The following is a 22,982-nucleotide window of genomic DNA, read 5'->3' as shown; positions in this document are numbered from 1 at the left end:
TGACTGACAGTCATTGAACACAAGATATTTCACATTAATTTTATTCCTTCCTCTTTCAGAACAGTTTGCTTGGAGGGAAGCTCAACATTTGATGATTAAATTGAATAGCTGACTGCAGAAGTACATGTACAAAAATAAAGTTCATTTTGATTTCACTCAAGAGTTTCAGGTTGAGGTGTATCTGCTCCACTCCAAATGCCGATGATGGTGAAGATGAAGATATTTAGGAGCACCATGATCAGGAGTAAAGGCTGTTATATCCTGCATTGCAAAACAGCAGCTGGACCAGTCCTTGTTCATAATTTCAGTTGAATCCATCAACAAACTGTCAGAAAAGAAACAACAAGATCACAACGTGCATGCTAAAATAGGATTCGTAACTTTTCACTTTTTCTTGTCACCAAGAAACTTTGAACATATTAGGTAATCAAATGTACAATTTTCCGTGCTCACCTGATTGCCACTATTTATCATTCTTGAATTTGCCGTTGACGTAGGGAACATAATCCAAAATGACTCGCCATTCTGTCATGTGTACCATAGCTACGCCACCCACTGTGCCCCAAACAGCCAGTGTTGGGATCCTGTGAAGGAAACATTGAACTAGTTTACCATGAAATACATGAAGCTGTGATTACACTATATATGACTAAAATTCAATTGTGGGCTCGGCTATCCTTGATAAGGGTTTCCTAACAAATGTCACAAAACTGAAAATGAACAAATAAATGAGATATCAATGGGAAATAAAAAAAGTAAACCATCATGCGTCAAAACAGATATTCACCTTATTTCTACCTTTACATGACAACATGATAATAACAAACTTGAAATGTGCCTCATTATCATTTCAAATAAACTGCCAATGTTGTTTTTCTGACATGACCCCAGCTAGGCTAAATGCTAACTGCTAGCTGTAGACTTAGGACGCTTCCGTTCGTGAAACGCCCCCACACCTCTGATTAAAACAAAAAATGAACAGAAGCTTACCACAACTTAGCCATGGACATATATTTCTGTCCGACCACTTTATTCAACATTGTTCTTGTGTGACCTCCTCCTCGTCCTCACACGGAACGTGCAACCGGCAGGGTACTTCCGTCACGATTCTAACTACGTGTAAAGGTGACTTCTGCCCTCTAGCGGACACAAGGCGTTATGGCCAGTTTTTATTTAATATGGTAAGAACATTTTAAACAGGTTTGAAATAGGTTTAAGACAATGAGACAGCGATCTCTGATATTAAAAATGGCACATTTATTACTACATTACTGTTATATACACAACAGTTCTCAATATCTACTTTATATATAAAAATAGGAAACTGGAGGCACTTTGAGGACAAAGCCTACATAGATATTGCCCTCAAATATTTATGAAGACAGAAAGAGCTGTGGCAAGTCATTTGTTGCGGTTGACAAGTCTTCTAATTAAGAATATTGTGTTGTCATACCTGCACACTGTAGAAAATTCCTTTACATAAACACAAGTCCATTTTTTTTTTTTGCATTACTAGAACAATTCTTTTTAGATGAAAATAAACTCACGGGTTATTCCATAGGCATAGGGCATAATCTTCAAATGACACAAAGGTAATCCAAATAGTTTTCCAGCTGATGCATTATACAGCTGTACATACATTTACATGGCAGTCAAGGACAAGCTCATATTCAAAATATAGTCAATCCACAAATAAAAGGTCTAAGTAGGATTCAGTGTCAAAGCTGTCGCATCAATAAATTCTTGTTGATGATCTTGAATGCAACATTTCACCATCATATATGCATGTAACAGAAGTATTCAGGCACTGGTTAGTAACTTTCATCCACACTCCCAAAGTCAAAAAAATGACTAAGGCCACCCTTTATGCATTTGTTTTGATGAATTCTATCACCTGTATAATGAGGCTAAATAACGTTGAAAAATCGATTGTGGCTCCAACTCAAATGAATCATATTAATAATCTACACAAGTAGAGACTGACAACATATTGCTCCACGTTAAACTGAACTGGCATAAACAAAGAAATCCAAATAAAAAGTCAGGTTTGCACAGAAATAACAAAAAAATATGTATATATAATAATTATCACAACATGTGACAATATAGCCAGAATTTGTCATTTCTAACATTTCCAAGCATCTGGCACAACACAAAACACCTCACTTTGTTCCCGCAATCTAAAAAAAAAAGTCTCCAATTTAAACAATGTAAACAAAGCATTAAAAAACACACACACACACACTAACTTTTAACTATTTTACAATGAAACAAAAAAAAACATGAACAATTCTACAAAAGGAAGCTCATTACAAAGAGGTTTTGCAGGTGATCAAAATGGGAGGGGTGTTTCTCATGATAAAGAAACCAAGTCAATAAATGGCAATTGAGTAAATTAATAGTGAGGAAGGTAGCTTTACAACTCGTCATCCCTTTTAATACAAACTTTGCGAGATGAGCTTGTCAGTGTAGTCCATAAGATGTGACCCGATTGGTCCAATCACAGAGGACAGCCGGAAACTTCCACAACTGGCAATAAAATGGTCCCTATGTAACCATTTGTCATCTGCTCTACATGCTCAAATGTGAATAAAGAAAAATATTTGCAAAAATCATTCTGGTGTGATGGCTATTTAAGCAAGAATAATAAATGGAAAACATATTGCAGGGTCACTCTGCTTAATAATAATAATAAAAAAAAGTCCTCTTGTGACTAGGCCGTGCAGGATGGCTGCTAACACCTGGTCTAAGTGGCAACTCGTGTGGGGCAAACTGATATCTGGAAGGTCTATTAGTCTGGAAGCCCCTCATAGAAACTGGTTTTCAGTATCTGGAGATGAGTCTTTCCTCAGTGGTGCTGCTTCCTCGGGCAGTCTGTCAGTTCAACTTCGCGCTTTCCAGGGAGGAACACCACACATGATGCATGTACACCAGATGGAGTAAGAAATGTTTTTTTTTTTAAAAAAAAAACAAGAATCAAGTCATGTCCCCTCTGACTTTTCAGTCAATCTATCTAAGACCTTCTGTTATATTTGGGAATGCCACGTGTTACAACATAATAATACAAATTGTGGCTTTGCTCACAGAAGGAATTGAGGACTATTTGATCCAAACAGGTTTGTTCCCAACATGTAAAGCGTTCTTTTTTCAGAATGTCTTACAAAAACATGATCATAAGAATGTCCCCACCTCAGTGTCCTTGAGTCAAATCATGTAAATAGTATGAATACACGTTTCTCTCTCTTTCTTGTTCTATACAAGTGTGCTTGTTATGTTTGTTACTGCCCCCCCCCCAACCTTGACAGCGATGTGCCTTCCCAAAACCACATGGAGGTGCATTAAGGCCACGTCTTCAAACATCTGTTAGTCAACAGGAGCTGGAAGAAACACATTTGGATAAATATGTTAGGTAAATCTGCATATACAATGTCAAAATAATAATACAGTGGTAGCTGGACTTGCAACATTTATGAGAGCGCCAATCATCGGACGTCAATAAATTCAAGGCAACGTTAATTTGACGCAATTTTGAACATTTGCAACAAGGTAGGAGAGTTTGGTTGTCTACAATTAGCGAAATTAATATCTGAGATGGCGGCGCACTGGTTCGCATGTTCTTCTCGGGTATCATATCATCAAAAGTTGATGCCAAGTTGGATGGCTTGCAAGTCAAGGCACCACTGTAACCGCACCGCTGAAAGCTTGGAAGCAAACCTCGGAATTACATATGGCTTATTGGATTGTGTCCATCACCGCCGAGACCTCCTCCCATCTGCATCTGGGGGTCCACGCCCGACACTTTCTCCTCCTCTCTTCTCTTGAGGCAGGCGGCCTTTGGGTTGAGATTACGCTCTTTACAAAAGGCACATAAACAACGATTAGGGCAACTTCAATGAGCCATACGTTTGGACGTCACACGAGTGGAGCAGAGGAGAGGAAAGGGGGAGGAAGAAAAAAAATAATGAGAAGACAGGAAAAGTAGGATGAGAAGAAGCAGATATCTATCCTTCCTCATATATTCTCCCTTTCTCCTCCTCACTGGTCCAGTTAATAGAGACGTGAAAAGAGAAAGTGGGTGTTACACAGAGTCTGAACATGACCTTTAAGAGGAAATGCCCCCAGGCTCTCGTAAGAAGAAGCTCGGCTGTCTGTGTGGACAAGACTAGTGACGTCAGACCGGGTTGGCCGACCTACCTCGCACCTGCTTCTCCAGGCCCAGTATGACCTGGACGGCCTGCTGCAAGATGACAAGCTTGGTCTGGGCCTTGTCGCTCTGCAGGTGAACCTGACACATCCTGCCCAGCTCTCTGAAGGCTTCGTTTATGTCGCGCACTCGCACCCGCTCCCTAGCGTTGTTAGCTAGGCGCCGCTCGCGCTCCCTCTGCTCCTTCTCTTCGGCCGTCAGGTTCTCATCGGTCACTGGGATAACGCTGCAGCCAGGAGGAGAGCGATTGGCGGGGCTGGTTAGCAAAGCCAAATCACAACCTGGCTTAGCCTACGCTCACGCTCATATTCTTAAGTGGAGTGCTTCTCCATTCTAAATGCTCAAAGTTCCTCCCTGCAGGTGAGATGAAGAAACAGCCCAGTGGAGTGGGCCGGGCCAGAGGGCAGGCGGATGTGTCTTTCTTCTTCTATGCTTTTTTTTTTTTTTTTTTTTTGAGAGGCCATGTCCTAATAAACACCGTACTCCACAAACTAATGTAATTGTGAAGGGTCACTGAGGTCCAGGATGAAAGTTGAGGGGATCTTACAACTTTCCAGCAGAGGGACAGAAGATATGAGGAGGGTGTGAGAAGTAAAGCTCTCTACCCACTACAGCACATCAAAGAAGAGTGACGGCATTGTGATAAATACATCACAAGTCAATGTATTTATCGGAAAGAGGTCAAGAATAGCTCAAGGTTGCCATCTGTAAAAATAAGCCGAGACGTGGATGGAGGATGAAACATCAAACGCCAAGCAGCATAATGAGCGTGGTTATGTTGCAAGGACATGCGGCACTTTGAGGTTGAGGCGGGTTAAGACACGTGACAACGCATGTCGAGCTTGTGTGTAACATCAAAAGCCAAAATGGCGGTGGGAAAAAAGCCAAAGTAACAAACAGGTTAATAAACTGGTAAGGTGAGGGGAAGCACACAGACATGGGGAAAAAGAAGCACAAAGGATATAAAAGTAAGACAAAGGTAACACACACACACACATACACACGCATCCAGCATGTGCTACCACAGGAGAACCAAAACCAGAGAATGGGGGTGTTTTTCAAACAGTCACATAGCTTCATGTCCTTATTCCCTGCCCTCACTTTGGAGGTGACTTCAAGGATGGACTGCATGGTGTAGAAAGCTTAAATGTTCCCGGATGTAATTGACCAAATGAACGAACGACATCATTGATTCTAACTAAATGGGCCAAACAGGAGCATGAAGCCATGTGATAGTTTAGTTTGTCAAGAAGACCTTCCCCTCCTCCTCCTCTTCGTCCTTCCTCTCTCCCTGGACACCCACTGACCTCGGACTTGCTGCTCCAGGTTGAGTATAACGTTAACGGCCTGCTGGAGCACGTTCAATTTAGTCTGCGGTTTCTCATAGTTCAGATGGAGCTGACACATGCGGCCCAGCTCCTTAAAGGCCTCATTGATGTCCCGCACGCGGAGCCGCTCGCGGGCATTGTTTGCCATCCTCCGCACTTTCTCCCGCCCAGCTTTAATCTCCACTGGTAGATCTTCGTCATCCTCATCCATCAGACTAGCCAATGGCAGATGAGGGGGGGAAGGAAACAACATTGTGGGCACAGTTCAGGTAAGCATCAACTTTCTTAGCTAGATGTAATGTAGCTTTCTGACAATCATTAACATTGTTCTGAGAAGTTTTAGATAACAACGTTACGCTAAAAAGTGCTAATGTCATACGAGAAAAAAAAAATGCACCTCGTTTGTAGAGCTTGCAGCTCTTTGTTCTCATCCTCTGACTTGTCAGTCACAGAGCAGTTTTCATCCTCATCCTTGGACTCTCGTTTGACGTCACTGGAGCGATTCAGGCTGCTCACTAGACCTGCAAACAAAACGGGAGAAAAATGTGACTCGCTGAATCTCTGTGACAAGCAGGAGAAAAGAGAGAAAGACCCACTGTTGAAACCTTCAGGCTGAGAGCCTTGGAGAGCTGACGAGGAACTGTGGTGCCCAAGTCCTCCACTAGAGGGCAGGCCAGCAGAGTCTTCGTGATGGTTGGAGACCTTCAAGTCAATCATGAAGTAAGTATGTTGACCATGTTTCAAGAGCAAAACATTCTGCAGGATCCATTGATGAATCTCACCATTCCGGGCAGGCGACTGGACAAGCCAAGTGCTACGTTACTAAAAGCTGAACCTAATCCCAAACCGGAGGTCAGCAGATTCTGCATCTCAGCCAGTCCTGGTCCCCCTTGTCCACTGGCATGTCGCTGAAGAACATGAATGGCTTCGTCCAGGCGGTCCTCCAGTTTATTAGACTGCAGCAAAGCAAATTACAAAGCGTAATGACATCATCGACATATATAGCTGACAAAACCTTGGGAATCCATTGAAAGGCTCACCATGCTCTGAAGTCCACCATGAAAGTTAGGTGAAGGTGTAGCTTGTCCAGATGACCTTGTCCACTGGGAAGCTGAGCCTGTGGAGGAATCGAAATGGTTTACTCACGTAAAAATACTTGTCTGTCTCCACCAAGCAGGTCAGCTGTGGATAATTACTTTATGAACGCATTTGCTCTAAACGATAAGTAAATATGTATTCTATAAATAATTCCGTTCAAGCCTTCACTTTCTACTGACATTATTTTTCAACTTGAGCCACTCACAGTATTTGATGTGTGATGATGTCACTCCAGAACAAATTGTAAAGACAAATAGGGAAGTGACCTCTCCCTCTTTTTATTTTGACTGTACTTTCCCTTCCTCTCTCATAAGTTATATTTGGCGGGTGAGCGGGTCTGGGAGATCATTTGAAGGTTAAGTTTTTATGTTGTGTTGCATTTGCACAGAAGTAGCACCACTGTCTGCACTACTGAAAATTCCAGAAATTACATTTTTAATGGTACATTCAACTATCACGAGGCTATAAATCTCATGATGACTGCAGTCTTTCATAGAAGTAGTTTAGAGCTAAATCAGGAAGTGATGACTGACCTGAAACAGCCTGAGGAGAGCCGGACGGAGTGGACGGGGACGAAGAGTAGCCATTACTGTTTGGGTCTGAAGGATAGATCTGTAGACAAACATTTTGCGTTTCGGTATGATGAAATAAAACCCAGATGCTCAATTATGAATAAAGGTTCTGAGGAATGTATGAGAAAATGTTCATATGGATTTGCGTCTGCACAACTTACAGAAGCCAGCGCCTTCCCAATCTCATCACCGGAACTCCCAGGTACTGATCCCCGATTGGCTTGACAGGAAGGGAACAATTTTTTCTGATTAAAATGTGCTCTGAGCGCCAAGTCTGTGATCAAATGCTCTTACACTGTTCATGAAGGTCTGTTTTAAGAGTTTACACATAATAGTACCGGCAGTAGGAGGTGTCTGACTGGGAAGTCCGTAGCTGTTTGAGCCAGAGTGGAAGCCAGCCGGGTGGTTGCCGTTGACCTCGCTGCCATGTAGGGGGTAGTTTTGGGGTGAGAGGGGAAGCGGTTGCCGTTTCTGGGACGCCAAAGAGACCAAAGGATTTCAACAGATCAAGCAGACAAATGTCCCAAAAACAACTCATAACTATGAAGGCTCACCAGTCTGTCTTGGGGGTTGATGGCAGTAAAGGGACCATGCTGGCTCAGATGGGTGGAGTTACCCAGCATGGAAGGATAACCAGGTTGAACCATCGACCCAGCAGAACCCCATGGATCGGAAGGCGGGTGGAGGCCTTCTGTCAGGGTTGCATGAAGAGACAGAGAAGGGGGCCGCAGTGGGGGGTGGGTGGGTCCAAGAAGGGTGAGGGACATCCAGCCACAGGAGATGAAAAGACAATAAAAGGCACATATGAGACATGTCACATTAGTTTGATGATTTCATCCAACCGTGCTCATGATGAAATGGTAAAAAGATGGGGCATTTTTAAACTACAGTATGTAGGTCAGCAAACCTTTTTGCAACACAAACATTTGTTATTTTACTCAATCTCAACGGACAAATAGAGGTTGTTGTGCCAACTGGCGATTGAACTCACCTTGCATGTAGAACGGTGGTGTGTAGATGCTTCCTGCTTTCGAAGCAGAGTAGCCAGCATTGTCCCTGTTAAAATCCTCGCCCGAGGCACAAACCTGAAAACAAACAAAAAACCCGCACTTCAAATGCTCGATTTCATTACTAGACATAATAGACACAAAATACATTATAATAGTCTCATCCTGCCTGTGACTCATTTCGACTCTTTTCAGTATCAGGCTGTTCAACAGAACCAGTCTGAGAATGCCTTTGAATGCTTAACACACATAAGCAAAAGAGCACAGGACGGGAGTTGCAGTTGGACGTTTAACGGATCCACAAGAACCGAGTTACCGACAGCTTTCTTAAGCAAAACGACTGTTGATGCAAGTCAAACTCGACTGCAACCGCACTGGAGTTTTCTGCTGTAATTTGATTAAGCAGAAAGAAAAAGGAGAGGAAAAGGAGGCTAGTGGAGAAGAGGGAAGGAGAGACGCACTCCTAATTACTGAACCATCTGTCGAATCCTGGATGGCGGCCAACTCCACTGGCAGCTGGGATGGAGGGGTGGGGGAGGGAGAGAGAGAGAAAGGGGAGAGCTGTTGTTCACGGCGGCGAGTGGGTGGGTGAGTGGGAGGGAGGGAGGGAGGGAGGGGCTGCGGGGTTTGAGGCGATGGCGGGGTGGGGAGGAAGAAACGGAGAAGGGGAGGGAGGAAATCGGCCGATCAGAAAGCGAGACTGGGAGGGGGGAAATGAGTTATGAATTTCCCTCCGCTAGCTACACAAATGTGCCTGGCAGAAGGGAGGAAATGTGGTCACAAAGTAGAAGGGCCCAAAAAGTATGACGCTATAAATACACTACAAATGGAGCGAGTGGTTCAATGAGTGGCTTTTTCCCCCACGTTTCTCTCTTTAAATGACTGGTGCACATACACAGCTGCGCAAGCTGAATATACAGCATTGCTGCAGTTGGACAGTTTTGCAAGCCACAAAGAGGACAGAGATGCCAAATAGAACATGAAAAAAGAACGGACGCCATCTGAGAAAACGCAGTACCGCCGACCGGGTGGGATGCGATGCTGAATGTTAGCACTTACCGAAGAGGGCAGGCCAGGGGGCACTTTCCGGATCTTTTTTGGCTGAGCTTCTGATGGAAAGAAGAAAAAACAAAGGAGGGTCAAACGGCACAAAACGTTCACATATGAACGACACTCTTACGCAGCATTTGCGATCTTGTGTACTTTCAAAATAAAACTTCTAGCAATACTTTTGTTGCGTCTGTGATTTTCTTGGTAGATATTCATTTGATCAATGTCGGTTTGCATGTTCATCTCTTCCACTGATTGTCACCTAATTAAAGTATATTCTTATCTAATGTGAACAATCAACCGCAGCACCCGCTTGACGAAAGAAAAGTGACAACTTCCTGGTACTTTAAAAACTTCAAGAGAAGTGATTACAGACAGGCACTTCAATTGAGATTAGAATAGGGAAAGGCTTTCTGATCTGATGGAAATTGTTATCCCACTGAAATGGAAAGCGTGGGTCTTTTCAAATCTTACCAATGGGGTCTTGTGCGGGTCGTCTGCGAGGGTTGTAAAACTGGGAGGCTGGTTTCAAGCCAGAGGGGGACAGGGCACCAGGACTGGGCATGGCGATCTCACTGGGCAAAAAGCCCGGCTATAAAATGACAAATGGAAAAAAAATAAATCATGCATAACATAGTAGAGAATGGTGGGGTACTCAAAATGCAAAGAAGGAAGATTTGTCTTGCTAACTGATTTACCTGCGTTGCAAATGACGAGTAGGGGCCTCTGTCAGCCTTCCCTGTTGGAAGAACACAAAATGAAATTAGGCCACGCTGTGCAAAATTAGGCATTAATGTCAACATTAAATCCTAGTCTGGCAACCGCCCCGTCTGCGTATGAACGCCTCGCATCTGCCGAGTCGATTGGGTATGATGGGCAATATTTATGACCGCGGAGAGCAAAACAACAACAAATTGAGCCATTATAAATGGTTCAGGGGCAATTGTGCCTGTCTCTGCTCCCCTCCCCTGACAGTTAAACAGAGGCCAATGCAATCCCATGGGAGAGCCTTGTTTGTGCATGGGTGCCCTTTATAACCCCAACACCCCATCCGACCCCGCGGACACGCCCACCTCCATATTGAACGCACAGAATGGAACACAGTGCTGCTACACATCCTCCCCGATTATCCTGCTGCCTGCATCCATCAGCACCTGAGCATGAATATGGCTTGCCCTTAAGTATGTGAACGGCAGACAAACAAGGAATGCATCCATAAATATGTATGTACGCTGTAGTGGCTGTGGGGAAAATACTCGGATATTTTTTTGGGGGTGAAGACAGCTGCCGCGTATGTCTTCTTCAGCTGCTGAATTCAACTTACCAGCAATCCCTGGACCAAACACTGTGCCAGGTGCAATGCCAGCTTGCTCACTGTAAACGCCATCTTCGGCAAAACACTGGAAGAGAAGATGGCACAAATTTGGGAGAAAAAAAAAAAAAAAATTCAACCACAAATAGATGGTTGCAGACAACTACAATAGACACCCATGTGACTTTTTCAACATTCTAATTACCCAAGTGGATGAAAGCACAATAACTCAATTCAAGCAAAAGTTGATAGTTACATTTAATGATTAGGGCCACTCAATTATTATTGTGTACTACTGCTATCTAACCGTGTACATTGTAATATATCAATACTTTAATATGTGTTATCTATATTTAATAACGACTATCCAATCATCCAATCAAATTTTTTTGCACCCGAGTCAATATCTTATGTTTCATGACGAATACAAACAAAATTCAAAGTGTCTTCTGCAATGTTTTCATATTTGTAAGAAGGGCCATTTTATCGAGTGCAGTCTAAGCAACAAAATAAACACTGAACAGGCAAATCCACAGAGCATCTCCATAACCAGGCTCAATGCAGTCACATGAAAGTCAAGTTTGCTCGTACCCTCCCCTGGCTGAAAGATGGGCTGTTCTGCTCTCCGGACCCCCAGGGACTGGATCCATTCCTCTCATCAACGCCTGTAAAGTCGAGAAATAGCAATAAATAATGTTATATAATCTATGTAACAAGGTTCAGGGAGTGGAGAAGTTGACCTGCTTTTTAAGAGATGATCGAAGCTGTCAAAGTGTGGAGACATTGTAGTCACATGGATGAAAGCTATATGAAGTCTGAATAATTAACACCCAATATGAGAGTCCCAAAATGATTTCCTCTATCCTTCGCTGACCCATTCCACATCTTTACGTTTTTCCAACAAGGTCTAAATCTCATTTAAGTGACGTATGTTATGCCTGACGAGAACACTCTGGCACTCAAAGAGATGAATGCGTCTGAAACGACTGATTTTAAGAGTCGGTCCCTGCCCGTCCTATTTCCTTCAATCTCTTCTTGAACTACAACGTTGAATCTCTTGGGTAAAGCGCAAGCTAAATTGCGGTCTGATTTGCATAATTGTGCATATTAATGAAGCTCAAGTCTATGAATATTCATATTTTGGTTTTGTTGTCTAATTAAAAAGCGGATGATGATGATGGGGGGTGTGGAGGCGGTCTCAAATCACGACAGGATTCGGCAGTATAACAGAATGATGGGCCCACGGTGCGGTGGGCGCTGTGGCAACGCTGATCTATACACACACACACACACACACACAATCAGATTCAAATACTGGCGGAATCATTGAGGAAGAAGATGGCGTCCTTTCGACAGGTAACTGCGTCAGTCTGTCAACATTCAAGAAAAAGTGTGGTTCTGTTGTGGCCTAACCTAAAAATATAATAAATAAGCGAAAGAAGGTCGAGACTAAACAAAGACGTTCCGGTTGAACGATTTATTATTTCGGGATGGAAATTATGATCTCAGTCGGTTGAGTTTTTGTGATTGTCAAAGCTGTGTTGTTGTTGTTGTTTTTTTCCAAAAAGCACTCATATCCCTCCCCCAAACCCATCATACCCAATATTGGTATCAGGACATATACATGCACTCATACGTGATATGAAAAAGTAGTATCGGTGTATCCCTTTCATATGCCAATTTTCTTCTTTAGAGCGAGAAAGCTGCATCAAGTGCAGACTATCAAACAGACTACAAACAAAATCAAACAAAGGATGAGTAACATCAGAGCATTTTTTTTTTTTTTTTTACCCCAATGCAAAACTCCTCCCCTTCAGGCATGGCTAGTCTATAATTACACAGGAAGAGATACTGAAAACAGCCAGCTAGCCTGACTCACTGGCTTGAGGAGTACAACATTGACCAGACTTGCAGACATGTTTTGGGTCTCAACAGGAACATTGCCACAGGCACTTCGAATTCAATGTCTATACACCTTTTTCCTTCCCGCTGCAAAGTGAGTCACGCAGACACAAAGCATGAAGTCATATCCATGTCAAAACCTCAAGAGAGTTAAGGCCGTTAATGAAATACTGAACAATGTTCGGTAACACATGCCGCGTTGTTTTAACCTGTGAGTCACTGGAGACTTCTAAAACAGCTCAGTGCGCCGCAACCCCCAACGTTATCTTGTTTGCTTTTTTCTCGTCAAACGTTAAGACATTTGAAATGGCAACGTTAACTGACTATACTTCTTCGAAATGTGCAGCAGATAGAGAATTTCTCTTGAACTGATAGAACTCTGCTCACACTTCTGCATTTCAGTCTCATAAAGTGTCTAAAAATATATCCCGCATGTTCTCGGTTTCCAGAGACCAAAAAATGAAAGTGGACTGGAATCACTTTAGCTCGTTGGTGACTTGAATCAGAAAAAACAAGAAGTTCACATACATTCCTAACTGAAGTCACAACCACAGAAGTTCAACCTCCACACACCCTAAACCTCAACATGGCCATATGTAAAAAAAAAAAAAAAAACTATTTCACAAAACTTGAAACACGTTGACAGCCAAATCATAGTCGTTCTCCAAACAAAGGGCCGTTATGTCACCGTTTCCCGTTAACGAATAAAAAATCTTAAAGTAGGATGCAAGACAGCAGAATGGGACAATGTTTTTCCCAGAGTCAGCAGAGGTGATTAATTGGTCGGTTCCTATCAACCCCCACTGCCTCTGCCTTTGTGGTTTTCTTGATTGAATAGCAACAGCTGACAAGGCGATGGAAATGACAAATGCAAGATATGGATGAGAAAATGCAGCGGAGATGACACGGGGAAGTACGTAATGTAACATGTGACAATCTTGTTAAATACTTTGCAATTTAGTCAAAAAATAAATTGATTTTGGACTCACCTGAACTTCCAAACTGGCTGCTGGCTAGTCTGACTGTTGGCCTACTCTTGCCATTTGAAAGTGGAAGTTCAAACATCTGAAATGACAATTAGGACATTTTAACCAACACATGCAATCAAGTAAACTAGTGACCAACCAAAGTGTTCAATCCCTAAAGACCTGCCAACTATACATTTATTCAAAGGTTACTTTGTCTTTTGAAGTCTTACTGCGCTAAAATCCAGCAAGTCGCTGAGCTCCTTGTCTGTCCCCACTGTCGTCATCCTCTGTTGCCGTTCGCTTGCCTTTTCGGTCTCAGCAAGCCACTGCAGGCACAAGTAAAGAAAACATGAGGAAAATAATCATTAATCCTTTCCAAAATTTATATTAGAGCAAACAACAACCTCAAGTGTGGTGCGATTTACGAAACTGCACAGTCAATATCGTCAGAGGGAAATAGATTGCTATGATTATCATCATATTCCAATCCACCTCCTACACAACTTTTTCTGCGCAGTGCAAGATAAAATGTGACTTTTTATCAAGTTATGCCTGTGAAAGCCACAAAGGCATTCACACTAGCAGATATGATGTGTGATAAGGGCGTTACAAGCATCTGATGCATCAATCATAACAAAATAAAGATGTACACCAAAAGTTGGAAATGAGTAATTTCATATTTGGCCACCGTTTTTATTTATTAGCAAGCAGTAATCGTGATGACTTCGGGAAAACGATATCACCTGCAATTAAATACATGTTTAACCTAAATCAATTTAGACTACAAAGTGATACATACATAATGACGTATGAAAAAAAAACTATGCATTGAACAATAGCGTAAACAGTGCATTATCACATTTAAAACGAATATTCGAGGGTCTTCTGTGGTCTGAGGTCAAAATGGGGGAGTTCTCTCCTAACAAATGGAAGTTGTTAACGCTTGAGCACCCCCACACCATCCTGCCCACAACTGAGACAAGTTGGCAAGAAACAAGTGCAACCCCCTAATTGACACAAGCAGCTAGTGTGTTGGCTGTAATAGTACAGTATGTGTTTTACATGGATCACTTATAGTGTGGAACAAATCAAACCCATTGGAGAAAAGAAAAAGAAGCTCAAACCTGTTGCCTGGCTTGCTGGTGGCCCCCACTCCGCTCAGCGAGGGGGACTCGACACAAAGAGCCGGTCGGCAAAGTTTCAATAGAGAATTTCAAAACTTGGCAAACACAAATAAAAATCGAAATACACAAGCGAAACTGTATTCGGCTTTATGAAAGTCTATAAAAATATAGTTTCGACTTTTGAGGGACTGTTTTACTGATGTTACTCGACATACTGGCAGACATCAATGTGTGTGTATGTGTGTGTAAGGGGGGGGGGGGCTAACTCGCTATGCTAATACGTTCAGCATACCGAAGTGAAACAAAGACGACTTTTTTGTTAACATGTAACCCAAACCTCGTCAGGGTAAAATTAACGAGAACCAATTAGCTACAAAATGGTCTTTCTGTTTTCCCCGTGCAAATGCAACTTGACGGGAAAAAATGCGCTTAAAACTTGACTATTACTCCCCAACACCGTGACAGACAAGAAGAGTTGAACCTCCAACAGGCGTGTTGTGAGAATATATTTAAGACGCGTATTTACCTTGGCTCAGCTTTGTAGCATCCAACAATGACAAATAAAGCGCCGGAGAGGAGAAAAAACAAAGTTATGGACTGGATCCCTTGCCCCCTCCGTGCTCCTCCGGATAGTGGGCTTGAGGAAGATGAGGAAAGCCAAGATTGAAACAGTCCAGCGCCTCGCTGCTGTCTTCGTCACGAAACCGAAAAGCCGTCTCTGACACGAACCATAACTCAGCGATGACTCTGTTTCTTTTAATATTACAGAAATTGTAGCGACTTCATTTTCCAAGTAGACATTTTAGCAGCCTCCACATTGTCGCTTCCACAGATGTATCCCTCCGCGGCTCGGCCCACAGGAGGACATGGACGCATCCAGAAACATTAGCGGTGTCCAATTTCATCCAAAACGAATAAACGCCATGAAACGCGTTTCGATGGTTACTTGTTAATGTAAAAATAATCAAAAAATCCGGATACTATGTCCAATTCTGTCTGGAGCTACCGAACCGGAGCTTTGGACTTGCAAATCGCGCGGCTCTATGTCGAGGGGCGGATGAGGCGAAGAGTCCAGAGTGGACCAACGTTGAAGATGGAATGATAATATCGGAGAAGACGACCAATAGGATGCAGCCAAATTTGATTGACAGGTGGGACGTCCAAATATGTCAAACTCGAGGCAGTGTTGTTTTGCCTGCAGGTTGCAAACCAGCACCATCAATTACTTAACCAGCGCTTGTGTAAAAAGCCGTTTGAGATTATATTTGATATCTTTAATACCCAGCTCAATGTCCATGTACAGTATGCTATTTTTGTCTTCACTAGCAAGAGAGCATACTAGTAAAATGAAAACTAGCAATGCTTTTCCCCAGTACTAGTGCCACTTTTGGCTTGCTAGTATGCAATTAAACTTGAAACTATACTCTGTTGCACCAGTAACACCCGTTTTAACATTTAATATCCTGTGTTTAAACAGCTGCACATCTATAATTTTAATAACAGTTATGCATTGTAAAGGGATTCTTGAGATTTTTTTTTCAGTCTATGATCCCTGACCTTTAAAACAAAGATGTACTTCTTCTGTGGTAAGCAGACTTATCTGTCAAGGTCATCCTGTCCTGGCTTCACAGAGAATCCTCATCCAAAAAGTGAAAGGCCCTTTGTTCAAAAGCAGGTAACCAAAATAAACAGTAAAATATTATGCTGATGCTTGCTAAATAAATATTTTCCATAACACTAAAAACATGTAGTTGTCATACTTGTACTTCTAGAGACATCATAAACTACCAGTTACTGCAACTGTTAGTGAGTAGCTAATTTCGACAGATTTTTTTAACAAAAGATCTACACGCTGTCTGTTCACGACCTGAACCTTTTGGGGTTGCGAGGGGGGGTGAGGGGCAATAGCTGATACAGAAACAAGACTTGCACTTAAACATCACCATTTGTTGTGAGACTTGAGACAAGACAAAACCCACACTGGTTTACTCCGAAACGACCGCAACATCTGCATTGGCCTTTTACGAGAAAACCTAGCCATCCATGCACAACCACACACACACACACACACACACACACACGCACATGCTCAGCACGCGTTGCCCAGATGTACACCTGTAAGACATTAATTGTGGTACCCAAAGTATTCTTTAGAATTTCAGACCTAACCACGTGAAAACAAATCTTCTTGGTACTTGGTCCACAAAACCTTTGATTGAATAAAAATAAAGAGCGCTACATACTCACCCCGAGACATCTTTTCAACAAGAGAGTCGACACGAGTGGATCAACCTCAATATGACAAAACGTGTTTCATGTCACTGATTCTCCGTGCTGCTCCTGCAGTGCACTTGGGGGAAACACAGAGCGTGTGTTTGCATTGGAGGTGATCATATTGCTGTGCTACGTCAACATCAAACGATGCCTTTCAGAAACTAGGACGAATGAAATGTTGCGTTGTGCGGTGGGGGAGACACTCAGATACACACACACGCATGCACAGCAATATTGGAAAAATAAAAATCTATATTTAGAGAGGAACTCCATTTTCCTAACACCACACCCCTCCCACGCATTCATGGCCTCGTCTTACACAAGCACCTTAAGTTTGTAAATGGGTTACCCCGTGCAGCCACCCACGCATCAGGTACAGTATGAAAACTTATAGGGCATCCTGTTATGACTTCTGGTTTCCTGTTTCCTGTAAAAAAAAAAAAAAAGGCACGATCTTCACACAGACACACACACACACCACAAATTAAGATCAGCTGGAAATTATCGAAGGGCAGGTCAACTAAAAAGTTTTCTTTAAAATATATTCAATGCGAACCCTCGAGTCTAACCACTGAATTATGATTAATATTGTGTTTGTGTAATTTAATGTATTTTTCAAATAAAATGTACCCATTTTTATCCATCTGCTCTCAGGAAGACACGACGCCAGCCTCCTCTCTTCTGCGCAATGTTTTATTTCATGTCGTGTGATTCCGCAAAGGCTGTACAAATGTCAAGGGACGATTGCATCAGCAATAGCATGCAGTAGTGCGTGTGTGCTCATGGGTTAACCCAAGACCCCGCGTTTGTGCAAACAGCATGGAAAAGAAGCGTATGTGAGATACACAAAGCTCCTGCCGAGATACCTGAGCATCCCTCGCCGCAGGGGTCAAGCTACATTGCTCCTAATGAGCAGCTCCACCTTCCTATGGTGCCTCCGGCCTTTTTTTTTTGGTCAGTGTGTACACGCTTAATTATCTTGGCACAAACATAACAACCTTGTATATATTTTGGCAACACATTTTAGGAATCATTTAGCAAGTCTTTGTGTGTTTGTTCAGTTCTGTTGTGACGACAGGAAAAAGGGGCACCACATCCCCTTGTTCTTTTTGGTCTTTTTTTTTTTTAACTCATCATCCCCCCCTGCACCCTCCCGGAATTCATTAGCAATCAAAAGCAACTGACAAACGCCCGATCTTAATTACATTCTCATTTGCATATTTGCATATTAATGACTGCAGACTTAGCTGTTTTTCTGCTGCAGTAGTCAACCTCCCTCCCTTTGCGTCAACATTGCTCAGATAACCAGAGCACATCCACTGCAACACTGTGTGTCTTTGTGGTGGCTCAAGGCCCATTTGATCTTTTTCTGAAATGTCTTGAGTAGAAGCACAAAGGAATTACAATACATTACAGCTCATGAAAACATTTTTCAAAATGGGATATTCATTTCCCTCTGTTTTTAGCCACACTGAATTTCAGGGGGTCCTGACTCATGCACTGCTCACCTCACTACACGGTGGTTCTTGTCCTGAGTCTCAAAAAAAGTGACACGCCCCCATGAAAACAGTAAATGCCTTTATTGTATTTTCACTTGTGGATGCAGCACTTCATCCAAGCCGCTAACAGAAATGAACGCTGTTACCTTTTTACGGTTTTGATTTAATAAACTGGCAAGTGAGTCCCGTCATACAGGAAGTGATGGGTAGTTTTGGCTAAATACTGCCACTTGCAGGCTACAAGTCGTTAATGCATATTTACGCCACAATATTAAAACACAAGTCTCTGTTTGGGGATTCCAGGACACCAAAATTCATGCAAAATAAACAACATCACAAAAACAATGACTTCGATACAATGGAGTGTGAACTCAACTTTGGAACAAGACGTTTTTTTTTAATTTACAAAATTAGATATCCCTTTGTTAGCAAATGTATATTTATTTGTCAGCAGAGGGCGCCGTTGCATTAGTCTTTGCTGTCGCTTGCTTGCATGCAAGGGAAGCAGCTATGGATAGGGAATAAAAGACAGAATATTTGATCAACACTCTGAAACCAAGACCACAAACCAGTTTTCTGCATAAAATTATCCTACTGTCTTCTACATTGCTGAAGGATGTGTTTGTGTTAACCATTATTTACATATGAAAATCATATATGAGACAAGCACCAACATACCATCGACTGGGTTTAGCTTCATTGATCAGGTCAGGCAATTTGCTATTCCTCGTGTCTGGCAGCAACAAACTCAAAAGAGCTGCAATGACGCTTGAAGATCCAAAAATAATAAAAGGGAGAATCTTATTGTAACCTCCTGCAAAACAAAAACAAAAAGATATTTTTCAATTATTGATTGAATCAGTATTTTCTGCAGTAAAGCCATCCACACTTGCCTATGTAGATGACATAAGGACAGATAATGGTGCCTATGCGTCCAGCTGTGGCCACAACACCCAGACCTGTGTTCCTGACCACCGTGGGGTACAGCTCAGAGAAAAACAAATATGCAGAACCGAAAGCCATAGAAGAACCAAACCTTCCCGAGAAAACCAACACTTGGATTATGGCATGCATGTCTGGAAAAAAGGGAAATGAAAAAATGACAACCACGCCCAGCTTTACAAACAATACTAACGTGTTCCAATTTATTATGATTAGATACACACCCTCCGGGACAAGCCTCACCACAAGGAGTGTCATTCCTGTGAACATCAGTGAGACAAAAACAAGTGTGGGCCGTGACACTCGGCTGATCAAGAACCACGTGAAAATGTATGCCGCTGCCTCAATGGCTGCTGAAATTAAGTTATTGAGGTAAATATTCCCTTTCAGGTTACCCATACTGAGAGCGAGTCCGTAAAACACCATCGAGCTTACCAACCTGCACAAAGACACAGGCAAGACCATATTGATTCGATAACAATGTGAATGGTTGGAAATAGTTTCAGCAAACTTCAAAAATTAGAGTTTTACATTACCATGTGATGCAACCAAGACATGTAATGTTCCTCAAGTTAGTGGTGCGTATTAGATCCATAAATGTAAACGTCTGTTTCTCTTTAGTGGAGTGTTGCTGGAAGACACAAAAACAGTTATTTAGGTAGGATGCAAATATTAGGTGCCCATTTCTCACATAATGAAAACCATACACACCAATAATGGCGGGTCATTATCAACCTTGAACATGATGACAGACGGGTGGATTCGGTTCATCTTGGCAGCTCGGCGCAAAACCTTTTCAGCCTCCTTCACACGTCCTCTCGACAAAAGCCAGCGAGGAGACTCGGGAATCACCCTGAGATCATCGAACTGATTTTTTATTTATTTTAATATGAAAGCATGCCATGGTCACGGAACAAATAAAACTCCACTGCTGTTTGACACTTTAAAAATATGATCATCAACATTATTATTAATATCGTGTTTGTAAACCAGAATCGCATTTTAGGTACGTACCACCAAAAAGGAAGGAAGAAGAAGCTTGGGATAGCGGTAGCAACAAGCAGCATCCTCCAACCTCGTATGAAGTAGGCAAGCATTGCCAGCAGGGCAAGACCGATGCTAGTCGCCACACACAGGCCCAGCAGATTCAAACTCAATCTGGCAGATTTACCCATCATTTCCGACCCTGAACAAGACAGAAAGATGGAATTTGAATTCCAGACACTTTTTGACATTTTCACAACTAAACATAGAACGTAACACCCCTTAGGGACAAAATCTAATTAATTGCCCTTTTCAGTCTATCCTAATCTATTAAATGGCATTTTTTTTTCCAACGAAGGCACACATAAATAAAATGCTTGTGAAAATGAAGTCTAAAAATTTAAAAGTCATTTTTACATTTGTCCTCTTACCGATAACACATGATGCAGTATAGCAGGCCACCTGTCCCAGTCCTCTCATGCAGTTAAGAACACAAAACATGACCCAGTTGACGGAGGCGGCCTGGATCAGTGCGGTGACCGAATGTAGCAAAATGGTGAGAAAAAGTGCAGGCTTTCTGCCATACCTGTACATAATGTCAACAAAGACTAAAAATACACGAATATGAAAATGTCATGTTGACTCTGAATGTTTAACTAATAGGAAAAAAAGTGAAATTTCCACGCTTTAGTAAAACATATGTGTTCTAAAACATAATGTTAAATGCAAAATAAATCAAACATAAATCCACACAATGTTCTAATTAAGAAGTTACCAGAAGTGAACTGAATTTTCTAGAATGATGCAAAAAACATATAAAACTTGCCGATCTGAGAGTTGACCAAAGATGAGGGATCCCAACAGGACTCCCATAAAGTACATCGAAGTAGAGATGGGCACCTTCCATGCATTTTCGCAAACCAGCTCCCACTGTAAATCATCAAGAAAGGTGTTTAGAAAGCTCATCACAACAATCGTAAATTGTGATTCTTTCAGAAACTGCATATAGATTATGAGAGATGACCGAGAGATTTCTGAGAAAGATAGAATGATGAAAAAAAAGATAAAATACACAGGTCTGCCACACCCCAAAATCCCAAAGACTCACTTTTGCTACAGTATATTACATAGCTGCTTTTTTTTTTATTAATAGATGCATATTGCATGACATCTGAGTGCCTTGACAGTTTAGTGTCAATTAGAGCTCAGTTTGCAGATGAGATGAGCAAATCCAGCCCCAACAACAACAAGAGGTTGTACAAAGTCAAATATTTAGCCTCTCTCAAAACAGGTTTATTTAGCCTCTGTCAAAACAAGTTTATTTAGTACAGTGCGAAGACGCAATTTAACGTATTTATATGCTGGTTTAAAAAAAAAAGTGAATTTTTCCCCCATGCACATCCGTTTTTTTTTTTCAGTTTGATGTTTGAGGAATCCAAATTTGACCAGGTATTGTAATCTATAGCTGACGTTTCTGAAAGAAAAAAAAAATATTATTATGAAAACCTCGTGTGCTAAATAAAAACTAATTTCACCTAAAAAGATTTGATCACATCGTTGATAAAAAAAACAAAAAACTGTAAAATTGTGTCGAGTGTTTCACTAAGAAAAGAGCGTGTGTACAACTCTGGAAAACTTTTGACACTTTTTTTAAAATTCACTACGAGCCAATTCTTTAATTCAGCGTGCAGGGTGAGCAATATATTATCATGTTGTATTATGCATTGCGTGTTTACCTCCGAAACTATAGTATAGCTCTCATTACTGAAGATCCATCCATCCACGCATCGATCTGTGCTGTTGCACGGTTCGACCGCCTCGCTCCAGTTCGCATCCACTTTGTACGGATAACAGCTGGAAAAATTCCCGTCGCAAGGCATGGACTTCAACCAATTCCTGCATTGATAAGCCGGCGTGTCCGCGATGAAGATGGGCAGTACTCCCATGTAGCCGCTCGGTATTACCGTTAAACTTAACAAAACCATAATAAGAATTTGGTAGCGGCCGTATTCTCCCAGAATAGCCACGGCCCTGTCCAAGTGTTGATAATCCTCACACGACATTTTTGCGTGGCACACTGCAATCAAAAAGATGTCTGCGATCTCCTGAAAGAGGCGTCAACTCACGTGCATCACTTTATCTTTAAAGTAAATAATCACTAATTTAGAGATTCGGGAGATAAAGAGACGTGAAAAAGTTCCCAAGTTAAATATTGATGGAAGCTACCGTGGACTTTGCTGTCAGAGTGACTTGGAAAAATATACAAGAGAAATTGTCAGCAGAGCTCTGAAAAGGTCAAATGACAATTGTTACTTTTTGTTTGTTCCAGAGCTCCCCCCCCCCCCCCCCCCCCCCTACAGCAAAACTTAGGAGTTCACTTTTAAATGAGAAGCCTGCAAAGATAGGCATGGTGCGAAAATGGAAGTAAAATAAAATAAAAAAGCTTACAAATGGTATTGAAAGTTTTTTAGACATAGAATCATTAATATGATCAATGTCGTCAAATAGATGAAAATAATTAATTAGTGATTTACATATGGACTTTTTGATGATGCCGCAGGGATCACAATAAAAACAATATATTTGAACAACACAACTACAAATAAGTCACTTCGACACATATTGTGCAATCAATGACCACAAGGTGGTGCTATAAAAGCTAATACCATAATGGTTAACTGGTATAATTGTGTTGAAAAAGTAATATATTTACTTTAG

General features: G+C 41.8%; 3 protein-coding genes across 16 annotated transcripts; all 3 read right to left on the bottom strand.

The window, feature by feature from the left end:
• Positions 1-25: 25 nt before the first annotated feature.
• On the bottom strand, positions 26-1,140 carry uqcr11 (ubiquinol-cytochrome c reductase, complex III subunit XI). Its single transcript, XM_088395909.1, has 3 exons — positions 991-1,140; positions 454-584; positions 26-325 (listed from the first exon to the last, which is right to left on the bottom strand). Exons 1-2 carry the CDS (start codon positions 1,038-1,040, stop codon positions 464-466), a joined length of 171 nt encoding a protein of 56 aa, XP_088252035.1. The 5' UTR covers positions 1,041-1,140; the 3' UTR covers positions 26-325; positions 454-463.
• A 95-nt stretch (positions 1,141-1,235) lies between these two features.
• tcf3a (transcription factor 3a) lies at positions 1,236-15,646 on the bottom strand. Of its 9 annotated transcripts, none has more exons than XM_088395902.1 (20): positions 15,092-15,644; positions 13,672-13,767; positions 13,463-13,538; positions 11,163-11,236; positions 10,584-10,659; positions 9,958-9,998; positions 9,734-9,851; positions 9,269-9,318; positions 8,194-8,287; positions 7,757-7,893; positions 7,541-7,673; positions 7,364-7,422; positions 7,164-7,242; positions 6,573-6,649; positions 6,315-6,488; positions 6,129-6,234; positions 5,930-6,053; positions 5,512-5,747; positions 3,726-3,852; positions 1,236-3,377 (listed from the first exon to the last, which is right to left on the bottom strand). In XM_088395902.1, the coding sequence occupies exons 2-20, from the start codon at positions 13,723-13,725 to the stop codon at positions 3,368-3,370; spliced, it is 1,845 nt and encodes a 614-aa protein (XP_088252028.1). In that variant the 5' UTR covers positions 13,726-13,767; positions 15,092-15,644; the 3' UTR covers positions 1,236-3,367. The 9 variants fall into 9 exon arrangements, with proteins under 9 accessions (XP_088252028.1, XP_088252032.1, XP_088252027.1 ...); XM_088395906.1 differs by having other exon boundaries at positions 3,715-3,832; XM_088395901.1 differs by lacking the exon at positions 5,512-5,747 and adding an exon at positions 4,195-4,430.
• Positions 15,647-18,400: 2,754 nt separating this feature from the next.
• On the bottom strand, positions 18,401-22,567 carry LOC148387430 (solute carrier family 22 member 21-like). 6 transcript variants are annotated; one of them, XM_088396425.1, is made up of 11 exons: positions 22,001-22,565; positions 21,091-21,194; positions 20,696-20,850; positions 20,295-20,466; positions 19,992-20,133; positions 19,817-19,911; positions 19,676-19,719; positions 19,505-19,540; positions 19,232-19,414; positions 19,017-19,152; positions 18,401-18,846 (listed from the first exon to the last, which is right to left on the bottom strand). In XM_088396425.1, the coding sequence occupies exons 1-11, from the start codon at positions 22,325-22,327 to the stop codon at positions 18,807-18,809; spliced, it is 1,434 nt and encodes a 477-aa protein (XP_088252551.1). In that variant the 5' UTR covers positions 22,328-22,565; the 3' UTR covers positions 18,401-18,806. The 6 variants fall into 6 exon arrangements, with proteins under 6 accessions (XP_088252551.1, XP_088252550.1, XP_088252549.1 ...); XM_088396424.1 differs by having other exon boundaries at positions 19,232-19,540; positions 22,001-22,567; XM_088396423.1 differs by having other exon boundaries at positions 19,505-19,719; positions 22,001-22,563.
• Between the last annotated feature and the right edge of the window lie 415 nt (positions 22,568-22,982).

The sequence above is a fragment of the Syngnathus floridae genome, chromosome 14 (assembly GCF_059516105.1).
Source record: "Syngnathus floridae isolate MCC-2025c chromosome 14, RoL_Sflo_1.0, whole genome shotgun sequence".
NCBI classification, from domain to species: Eukaryota; Metazoa; Chordata; class Actinopteri; order Syngnathiformes; family Syngnathidae; genus Syngnathus; species Syngnathus floridae.
The sequence above is the reverse complement of the archived record's forward strand: the minus strand, read 5'-3'. Positions and strand labels throughout refer to the sequence as shown.

Excerpts from the sequence above, each read along its gene's own strand:
- tcf3a (XM_088395898.1), bottom strand. The coding sequence starts at position 13,725 with ATGACGACAGTGGGGACAGACAAGGAGCTCAGCGACTTGCTGGATTTT. Across the intron at positions 8,288-9,268 it reads CCCCTGGCCTGCCCTCTTCG|GTTTGTGCCTCGGGCGAGGA; the intron begins GTAAGTGCTAAC and ends GTTTGTTTTCAG. Across the intron at positions 7,423-7,540 it reads TCAGACACCTCCTACTGCCG|CCAATCGGGGATCAGTACCT; the intron begins GTACTATTATGT and ends CTTCCTGTCAAG.
- uqcr11 (XM_088395909.1), bottom strand. The coding sequence starts at position 1,040 with ATGTTGAATAAAGTGGTCGGACAGAAATATATGTCCATGGCTAAGTTG. Across the intron at positions 585-990 it reads ATGTCCATGGCTAAGTTGTG|GATCCCAACACTGGCTGTTT; the intron begins GTAAGCTTCTGT and ends TTTCCTTCACAG.
- LOC148387430 (XM_088396422.1), bottom strand. The coding sequence starts at position 22,327 with ATGTCGTGTGAGGATTATCAACACTTGGACAGGGCCGTGGCTATTCTG. Across the intron at positions 20,134-20,294 it reads TTCTTCCTTCCTTTTTGGTG|GGTGATTCCCGAGTCTCCTC; the intron begins GTACGTACCTAA and ends CGATGATCTCAG. Across the intron at positions 19,912-19,991 it reads ATAATGACCCGCCATTATTG|CAACACTCCACTAAAGAGAA; the intron begins GTGTGTATGGTT and ends TGTGTCTTCCAG.